The sequence below is a fragment of the Pangasianodon hypophthalmus genome, chromosome 22 (assembly GCF_027358585.1).
Source record: "Pangasianodon hypophthalmus isolate fPanHyp1 chromosome 22, fPanHyp1.pri, whole genome shotgun sequence".
NCBI classification, from domain to species: Eukaryota; Metazoa; Chordata; class Actinopteri; order Siluriformes; family Pangasiidae; genus Pangasianodon; species Pangasianodon hypophthalmus.
This window is the reverse complement of record NC_069731.1, coordinates 20,072,413-20,082,920: the sequence shown is the minus strand read 5'-3', so window position 1 is coordinate 20,082,920 and position 10,508 is coordinate 20,072,413. Positions and strand designations below refer to the sequence as shown.

Sequence of the window (10,508 nt, the reverse complement as noted above, 5' to 3'; positions counted from 1 at the left end):
AGATCAGATCCTCAGTGGAGCTCATAGTCCACCGAAATACAGGTGAGACACAAGAACCTTGAGGGTTCTTCAGATGTTCTTCTGCTGGAACTCTTTCTAGGTAGAACCCTACAGTAGTGTTTCCATGTCAGAAAGTATTCCAAGAAGAAGAAGAAGAAGAAGAACCCTTGTAGAACCATTGTAGAACCCTTATACAAATCCTTAATTATCCAATAAACCTTTGAAGAACCAAACACCAAGGAACAGGATGATAAACTCCTGACAAGTTTCAGATATTAAGGAGAAAATAATGAGCAATGATTTGGTTCTCCAAGGGTTCTTCAAGGGTTCTTTAAGTTCTTAGATTCCTTAAACTGGTTCTACTTGGAATTTTTTTACGATAGAAAAATACTTTGTTGTAGGGTTCTACACAGAACCTTTAAGCTTTCCTTACTTAGCCAGCACCTTTAAGGGTTCTGCTAGAAGGAGAAATTGAAGAACCCTATAGAATGTACTAAGAGTGTACTAGAACAGCTGCCTCCAGACTGGTGTACACAATCTCAGAAAAAAAGTTTAACTCTAGAACCCTTAGGAGTTCATTGTTTGACTCTCTGGAAGGGTCTTTAAAGGTCCTACGTGTAACCTTAAACGGAGTGTTTCTCTACTACAGAGAGTTCCACGTAGAACCCTTGTAGAAGTCTAAGAACCCTCAAAGAGCTTTTCTTCTAACAGGATAATTAAAGGTTCTTAGCTTCCAAAAAGTTAAGCTTCCTGATAGGACAACACTTCATTGTACAGTTCTAGACAGAACCTTTCAAGGTTCCTGATAACTAAATAGCTTTAGTTACCCAAATTAGTTAGGGTGCTTTAAAGCACATTTAAGGGTTCCACCAGAGGAACAAATTGAAGAACTACATTTTTCCTCCTAAGAATGTACTAGTTAGCTGCCTCCAGATAAAGCGTTCTTTGGTTGTTCATCTGTGGGAACCCAGAGAGTTTTTCCTATCAGAAAAGTTTCCAAGTAGAACACTCTGAGGAAGAACCCTTGATTACCGAATAAATCTTTAGAGACTTCTTGAGGATAGCATAACATACTTTCTAAAGAAGCTCTATTTGGAACCTTTTCTGAAAGGGATTGTAGGGTTCTACACAGCACCTCTAAGGGTTCCTCCAAGGAGACAATTTGAAGAACTTTTTTCTCTCAGGCAGCTCTCTTCAGATTGGTGTACACATCTGCTTAGAAAAGGAGCTCAGGCTTTGTTCTTTGTGTTCTAAAGGGTCATCGGTGCTATGAGTAACTTCGAGGAGTTCCAGAAGGCCTTTAACTGCCCCGCGACGTCAGTCATGAACAGGGGCGTGAAGTCATGCCGGGTGTGGTAGAATTGGAGAACATGGCAAGTTCTGAGTTCTTGAACATGGGCCAAACCTCGACCAATGAACCACGCCACAGTGTTCTAACCAGAACCAGGCCTCTGTAGACCACTGTATCTCTGGTTCTTCTCCACTGGAACCCAGGAACACTTTGAGTGTCATGTTCTTCTCCTCATCACCTCCGTCTGATCTCTGCTGTATGACAAACTAGAAGCCTGAACATGTTTGTGGAACCTGAACGTTCTGCAAATGAGATCCATCCTCCACGCTTCTTCTTCTGTCACTCAGTTGGAACATTTAAAGGTTCTGTGTGGAACCCTACACCTGAGTGAATCCTATCAGAGAAAGTTCCAAGCAGAACCCTTTTAGAAAGGTACGAACCTTTAAAGAACCATTTTTTTTAAACTGAAAATTTTGGATTGTTAGCTTCTAAAAAAGGACAAGACTTTGTTATAGGGTTCTACAAAGAACCTTCCAGGGTTCCTTATATCTAACTAACCTTAGTAACCCAAATTCAATGGCTAGGGTTCTACACGGGGTATAAAAAGAACACTTAAGGGTTCCACCAGAGGAACAAGTCAAAAAACATTTTAGAACTAGATGGATTTTGTTCCCTTAATAGCATACTAATGTAAACTTCAGAAAAAAGGCAACATTTAGAATGCTTGAGGGTTCTCTGGGTGTTCCTCTGGAGAACGCTTAAAGGTTCTATGTAGAATCCTACAGTAGAATGTTTCCCTCTCAAGAAGAACCATTTTAGAAAGGTTAAGGAACCTTTTTTTTTTATTTAATCTAAATGGATAGTTAAAGTTTCCTAGCTTCCAAAAAATGTAGAACCCTTTCTGACAGGACAACACTTTGTTTTAGGGTTCTACATAGAACCTTTCAGGGTTCCTTATAACTAAACTTATAACTAACTAACCTTAGTTATAACCCAAATTAGTTATCTGGTTAGGGTTCTACACACACATCCACCAGAGGAACAAATCAAAAAACCTTTTAGAACAGGACAGAAGGGTTAAGTTTGGAATCCTTAAGCGTTCTTTGGGTGTTCCTCTGGGGAACCCTAAAAGGTTCTATGTAGAAGCCTTTAGCAGAGTGTTTCCCTCTCTAAAAGATTTCCAAGAAGATCTCTTATAGAAAGCTAAGAACCCTTAAAGAACACTTTCCGATTGTTACTTTGATAGTTAAGGGTTCTTAGCTTCTGAAAAAGGGTTCTACTTAGAAGTTCTACTTAGGCCAACATTTTGTTACACAGTTCTACACAGAACCTTTCAGGGTTCCCTACCACGAACTAGCCCAGTGAGTTAGCCAATCAGGTGAGAGTACATTACTTTTCACACCATGTAGCTCTTTTCTTCATTGTATTATTTCAAATAAACACAAAAGAGTAGAACTTTTAAATCATACTCACTAATGCTAGCTAGCTAGCTTGCTAGCCAGATTTAGCGAGCTAGCTAGCCAACTGGACATGTGACATGACAATTTAAATAACTTTATAATTAAGTGTAAATGGTGATAATTATAATAATCTGATACCTGACCTGGGGTCCATTACCGTTCATAGCGTAGCGTAGCGCTGTGGCTAGCATATTAGCTTAGCTTAGCTGTTTATTAGCGTATTTATTTTTCCATTTTTCTTCTTTAAAATATTTTAATTGTGATGTGCTGAGATCAGCATTATATCAGCAGGAAAGCACTGTATCTGAATGTAATATAGTAATAAATAATTATCCTGAAAAGGTTTTGTTTCTCTGTAACAGTAGTGATAGCGCTACATTGGGGCTTCGTAAAACGTTCGTAAGCACTGCGTAAAGTGTCGAAACTCGTCAGGTGACTGTTTTTAGCCTTTATAAGAAAAAGCCCAAATTATTATGTAATCGACTGTAATCACTATTTAATCTTTAAATTATTAGTGTGTCTTCATGAACAGAACATTCATAACACTTTATGATGCTTCTATGAGACATTCGTGTCTTATGTCACCTGTTTATTAAATCCACTTCATATACGACATACAATAGAACTTCAGTTGTTTAAGTCCATATGAGTTATTTATGTCCTCAAACCGAATCAATGTTTCATTTATAACACTCTTATGAAGCGCTATGTATTCCTCATACAGCTTCCCTAATAAATAAATAAACAAATAAATAAATAAATAAATAAATAAATAGATAGATAGATTAATTAATTAATTAATTAATTGGAAATGTCATGGAACAATCCCAAATCTTTTTTAAATAAGCTGATAATAATAATAATAATAATAATAATAATAATAATAATAATAATAATAAGAGTTTTAAACTCTTTTTTCAGTGTGATGTCAGTATTTTATCATTTTATTTAGTCCACATGACGTTTATAAATGTGTTATTAAGGCCCTGCGTAGGTTTAATAATGTTACATATTTTTGTGTTTTTCCCTAAATGACTCGTGGGACACAAACTATGCAAATGTTCAGTGTTTTTGATCAATTTTAAATCTATTTTAGTTCACTGTGGTGATGTTTTAAATGTATTAAAATTATTTATTTAAAAAATATTAAAAATGTTAATAAAATGTTTGTATAAAAATAGGTTTTGTTTTTTAAGTCAAAGTGCCTTATATTCCTAAAGATAAACTATCTTTGTGTGTCTTTGTGTGTGTCTTTGTGTGTGTCTGTGTGTGCCTTTGTGTGTCTGTCTTTGTGTGTGTGTGTGTCTGTTTGTGTGTCTTTGTGTGTGTGTCTGTGTGCACTTTTGTGTGTTTGTCTTTGTGTGTGTGTCTGTTTGTGCCTTTGTGTGTGTCTTTATGTGTGTCTCTGTGTGCACTTTTGTGTGTTTGTCTTTGTGTGTGTGTCTGTTTGTGTGTCTCTGTGTGCACTTTTGTGTGTTTGTCTTTGTGTGTGTCTGTTTGTGTGTCTTTGTGTGTCTGTGTGCACTTTTGTGTGTTTGTCTTTGTGTGTGTGTCTGTTTGTGCCTTTGTGTGTTTGTCTTTATGTGTGTCTCTGTGTGCCTTTGTTTTTGTGTCTTTGTGTGTGCCTTTGTTTATCTTTGTGTGTCTGTGTCTTTGTGCTTGTGTGTGTCTGTGTCTTTGTGTGTGTGTTTGTGTCTTTGTGCTTGTGTGTGTGTCTGTGTGTGTATCTGTGTGTGTGTGTTTGTGTTATACATAAATAATGAGGTTGAATGTATGAGTGCAGTCTGAGGCACATGGCAGGAATTTGGGGTGAAGTAAAAATAGCAACAGACGTCCTGGAAATAGACTCCAAACACACACACACACACACACACACACACACACAATTAATTAATTAATTAATTAATAAAGACATAATTATTAATCAATTAATTAATATAATACACTGGATAAAGCCTTAAAAAGTAAGTAAATTCTTCTTCTTATTATTATTATTATTGTTGTTGTTGTTGTTGTTGTTAACACTCTTTATTAAATAACAAGAATGAACATATGAAAATAATCTAAAATTGAATATGATTTTATAATGTGTTTTAATTTTGCTTTATTTTAGGTTTTATTCATATTCATTTCATAAAGCATTCATATTATCAGTTTATTCACAAATTGCATTTAATTAAAAAAAAAAAGAACAAAAACAAAGATGCGAAAAATGAAGTCATAGCTGTGGTACAACAATTTGGTTTTGAATTCAGTAAATCAATTTTTTTATGTTTTATTTTGATTAATTCTTTATATCAAAACGATGTGAAAAGAAGCAGGTGTGTGGGTGTGTGTGACTGACAGGTGAGGGTTATTGCATCATAATATACAAGAGCCAATCAGGTTCCAGGATGCAAATACACACTGAGTGATTTATTATGCAATTGGGGGAAACTATATAAATAAATATCAACTGTGGTGAGCTTGAAGTTTAAAGTGTTATTTCAAACACTGGCCACCAGGGGGAGCAAATTCAAAACAGTTTTGAGAGACGCTCAATCCTTACACTGAATATTTCAGTCTCTTGACATTTTGAGCTGTCAGACAAGCAGACACCACACACACACACACACACACACACACAGATGGAAAAGGCGCCAGTTGCTGAAATGACACAGATTCTCTCGGCGTCGCCTCTGGTGAAATTCAGTTAACATCTCTGGAGGCCTGAGCAGAGAAGATCAAGGCAGACGTGATGGAACTTTCGGGAAGGCATTAGACACAGAGCTGGAGGAACCCATCTAGGATGTTCTGGAACGTTCCTGCAGACCCTAACCGGCTGCTTTACCTCCTGCTGAGAATCGACATGTCAGCATTGAAAAGAGGTCACATGATCATAAAAATCTCATGCGTCACCAGATCACAAACATCGCAGAAATATGGGACTGAGGTTTTTACTAAAAACAACAACAACAACAACAACAACAACATTATTATTACTTATTATAAGACGGGAAATAAATTAAATATGGTGCTCCTGAGATGCTGAATGTTTCCCTGGTTTCATTTATTGCAACTTTCTGGTGACTTAACGTCATACACCATCTCATGACATACGACATTTTCTCTTATCACGCTAACGATAGCAAACAAGCTGACTAGCTTTGGCTACTTTGAAGGCCGGAGAACAAAAATTGAACACGAACAAAAATACACACACTACAAACAATCAGACATGATAGCTAAAGTTATTAAACTAGCCTAGCTTATTTTAATTTGCCTTTTATCAGACCGTTAGCTAGAAAGCTAATTGTTCTAGCTCGCTCAGGAAACCAGCACGCTAGCTGTAAGAGGATTTGCTCCTTCACCTGGTACTCGTTGATTGCGAACCTCATTTTGTTGTCCTTTGAGAAACTCTAAGAAACTGCTCGAGTAAACAAATTTACGTCGAATGCCATTCGATACACATAAACAGCTCTTTAAAGTAATGGATTTGTACAAGCAGGAAATTGACGACTTTCATCGATGTGTGTGAAGAGATTCCAGCGTGGCAAAAAGCCCAGACACTTTTATCTCCAGCCGGTGGAAACGCGAAACCGCAGACGCGTGCTAATAAGCTGAACATCACGACCCACTGGGGAAATGCAGGCCAGTGGAAACGATGTGGACGAGAGAAAGTTTTGGCACCCTGCCTGCCAGCACAAGTCCAGGAGACTTCTACACCGGAGATCTTGCGTCATTCACTCGGGTTGTTTCAGTGGAGTAAAACTAATAAAGACTGATAATGTGGAAAATATTAATGAAACAGACTGTGAAAAATAAAAGAATTTTAAAAAATACAAGAAGGACAAAAAGAAATAAAAATCTTCTGGATGTCTTTTAACAGTGTACAATCATTGTGTTACTGTGTGTATAATTTAAACATATCTGTACTTTAGTTTTTAATTTGATTCAATACATTTCAAAAGAATTATTTCCACATTATACTCTTTTTTTAAAGAACGGATTTTATTCCATAATCTGCATATTTTTCTTGCAAATTCTGCAAATTCTTAACAATCTTCTAAACCTTAACTCACATAAAATTATGTGTTTCTTTGTAAATGTTTACATTTTACTTTAAAACCACCGACAAAAACGTCAGATGTTGACATTTAAGGATTTTCCCACTAATAAAACATGTAATATAAAAAAATGTAATTAAAATGCATGCTAACTACTTTCTTTAATTATCACCCTGGTTGTGCTAAATGTATTTATCTTAATAAATATTTTAACATTCATTACTTGAATCATGCAGATCTTTTGCATCTGATGCAGATGATTTTACATGTGAGCAACACCTTTTTTATACCCCGGTGAAACACTTGACATTTTTGTGAGAAAATACTGTTTTTGGTTTAAAAGAAGAAATTCTTGAGAATGATTTTTGTTGAGTAGTTTCTCCAGTTTTTTGAGAATAAAGATAATAATAAATGCAAAATAATACAAAAAATGTAAACTAATAATATACAAAATAAATATCATACAACATAATAATATAAACAATAAGCAATTACTTTGTTAAAAAATAAATAATCATTGTGCACAATGTTTAATTTATACAATCATTTTTGCCCATTCTGTTGAAGGGTGCCAATAATATTTGCACAACACACTTTTATAATCACAAGTAAGAAGAAAAGTGGAGGTTCAGATTTCTGCTTGGAAAAACAAATGAGTTTTGAAAATTGCAGAAGGAACGGAGCTTCCAGTCGCAAATCTAAATCTAAATTCTGAACAAACGAGAAACGAGAAATGATCATTTTAATAAATAAAGATGAAGATATTGGAAATGCGCTGCGATGGAACGATGGAACGATGGAACGACTCTTTCTATCCGTCTGGGCTAAAACTCAGTGTGCTTTTTTCTCCAGGCCTCTCGGACTCGGGGCTATTTTCTCCCTACAAGCAGCTCATCAATAATGCACTCATCAATGAGAGTGAATAATTCATGACTGAGGAAGGAGTGAAGAAAGGAAGTGCCTTTTAATTTCCAGACATTTTTCAACACCTCACGAAAAAACCTGTCGCTCTCCCGAGTGTCCTTTCTATCATCTGTTACTGTTTGTGAGCAGAAATTAGAGCATTAGATTAAATAAGCTACATGATTTGTTTGCAGATGATTCAGCGTTTTTGAAGGAGTCACCGAGTCATTCCTTTATAACATATATCCTTATAAAAAGTTTGTTTGTGAATAATATATTCTCAATCATTCAGTGGGTCAGTGTTGGTGAATCAGTGACTCAGTGAATCATGTCAGTGAGTCAGTGTTTGAGTCACTAAATCCTGAATCAGTGAATCAGTGCCTGAGTCAGTAAATCCCTAATCAATGAGAGTTTAAGTTAGTTAATCCCAAGTCAGTGAGTCATTGTTTAAGTCAGAAAATCCTTGAGTCAGTGAATCAGTGTTTGAATCAGTAAATCCTTGAGTCAGTGAATCGGTGTTTGAGTCAGTAAATCCTTGAGTCAGTGAATCATCAGTTTTTAAGTCAAATTCTGAGTCAGTGTGTCAGTGTTTATCAGTGAATCCTTATTCACTGAGTCATTGTTTGAGGCAGTGAATCATATCAGTGCATCAATGTTTATGTGAGAAAATCCTGAATCAGTAAATCAGTGTTTGAGTTAGTGAATCCAGAGTCAGTGTTTAGTCAAGAAACCCTGAGTTAGTGAGTCAGAGTTTAACTTAGTTAATCCCGAGTAAATAGGACAATGTTTGGTTTAATGGATTGTGAGTAAGAACAGCGAGTCCTGTTTCAGTGGACCAGTGTTTGAATCAGTAAATCCTTGAGTCAGTGAATCAATGTTTGAGTCAGTCAGTGCTGAATCAGTGAATCCTGTTTCAGCAGAACAGTGTTTAAATCAGTAAACCCTTGAGTCAGTAAATCAGTGATTATATCAGTAAATCATGTCAGTGAGTCAGTGTTTGAGTCAGTAAATCCTTGAGACAGTGAATCAGTGTTTGAATCTGTCAATGCTGAATCAGTGAATCCGGTTTCAGTGGATCAATGTTTGAATCAGTAAATTCTGAGTCAGTAAATCAGTTATTGAGTCAGTGAATCAATGTCAGTGAGTCAGAGTTTGAGCCAGTAAATCCTTGAGTCAATGAATCAGTGTTTGTGTCAGTAAATCCTTGAGTCAGTGAATCAGTGTTTGAGTCAGTCAATGCTGAATCAGTGAGTCCTGTTTCATTGGATCAGTGTTTTAATCAGTCAATTCTGAGTCAGTACATCAGTTATTGAATCATTGCATCATGTCAGTGAGTCTGTGTTTGAGTCAGTAAATCCTTGAGTCAATGAATCAGTGTTTGAGTCAATAAATCCTTGAGTCAGTTAATCAGCTTTTGAGTCCATCTAATCTTGAATCCTGAGTCAGTGTTGAAACATATTTTTGAGACAATCAGTTTGTTTAGCAAAAAAAACAATAAAAGTGTAACTGAATCAATCTGTGAACGAATCTGAATGATAAACTGCACAGAATCAAATGAATCACAATGAGTCAATGACTCACAAAAGAGGCTCCAAGACCATCACAAGTCATGCTCAGAGTGATAGAGAGAGGGACTCTGAGTGTGTGTGTGTGTGTGTGTGTGTGTGGCCTGTTCCCTGATATAGACCTCGTTCATCTTCCCCCTCACTGAGAAGCTGAAATAAACACTTTAATCACATTGGAGCAGCTGGCGTCAGAATTAGTGAGTGCTAGCATACACTGATATTAGCATTGCAGAGCATGGGGAAACTCACACACGTCATAAACACACATTTTAAAGAAAGTTATTCAGACACACTCACACACACACACACACACACACCTCAGCATTTGTCTTTTCATTTCTCCCAGATGAGATGGTGAAGGGGCACTGGAGCATATCAGGTTCTGCAGCAGACATACAGGAGACTCGGCATGCAGAGAGAGAGAGAGAGAGAGAGAGAGAGAGAGAGAGAGAGAGAGAGAGAGAGATTGAGAGTCGGCTCGTAACTAGATTTTTTCATCCATCATGGTTTGTCTGCTAAAAGCATGTTGCATTAGCTCGACTCAGGCAGCCTGGTCGCGTCATTTAAAGCCTCGTAAAACCTGACAGATGAAGGTTCAGGCTGAAAGACAGATTTACTGCTGACCTTCATCCACAAAGCGGCCATTTTTTTTACCAAGATAAATAAATCTCGTATGTGTAGAGAGTCAGAATCACATCTTACCTGTTCTAGCTGAATAAAAACCCTCATCTTCATTTATATCATACAGTACATGCAATGTATCATATTTCTTTATTAGGGAGAGATGGAGAGAAAGACAGAGAAAGAAACTGAGACAGAAAGACAGAGAGGGAGAGAGGGAGAGACAAAGAGTCATTCTGAGTCAGTGGATCAATGTTTAAGTCAGTGAATCAGGATCTCTCTCTCTCTCTCTCTCTCTCTCTCTCTCTGATAGGAGAGTGTCAAACACTGTGCCAGGGTCAGGATACACTGACTCTAATACTGACTCAGGATTAGTGAATTCTATTAGTGACTCTTAGACTCATTAATTCACTGACTCAGGATTCACTAAATGCATTAATGTCAGTTACTCAATGATGATTCAATGGATCCTGAGTCAGTGAATCAATGTTTAAGTCAGTGAATCAGGATCTCTCTCTCTTGCTCTCTCTCTCTCTCTCTCTGTGACAGAATTCACTGATCCACCACTGTGCCAGGGTCAGGATACACTGACTCTAATACTGACTCTAATCCTGACTCAGGA

General features: G+C 36.8%; 1 protein-coding gene across 3 annotated transcripts in view; it reads left to right on the top strand.

The window, feature by feature from the left end:
* Positions 1–7,016, top strand: part of phex (phosphate regulating endopeptidase homolog, X-linked) — a 21,111-nt gene extending 14,095 nt beyond the window's left edge. For all 3 annotated transcript variants that reach the window (XM_034297814.2, XM_053228094.1, XM_053228093.1), the window contains exons 21-22: positions 1–42; positions 1,257–7,016. The exon at positions 1–42 is cut by the window's left edge and continues 35 nt beyond it. In XM_034297814.2, coding sequence (XP_034153705.2) covers positions 1–42; positions 1,257–1,359 — 145 coding nt within the window. In that variant the 3' untranslated portion in view covers positions 1,360–7,016. The remainder of the gene's footprint in view (positions 43–1,256) is intronic.
* Positions 7,017–10,508: the final 3,492 nt, after the last annotated feature.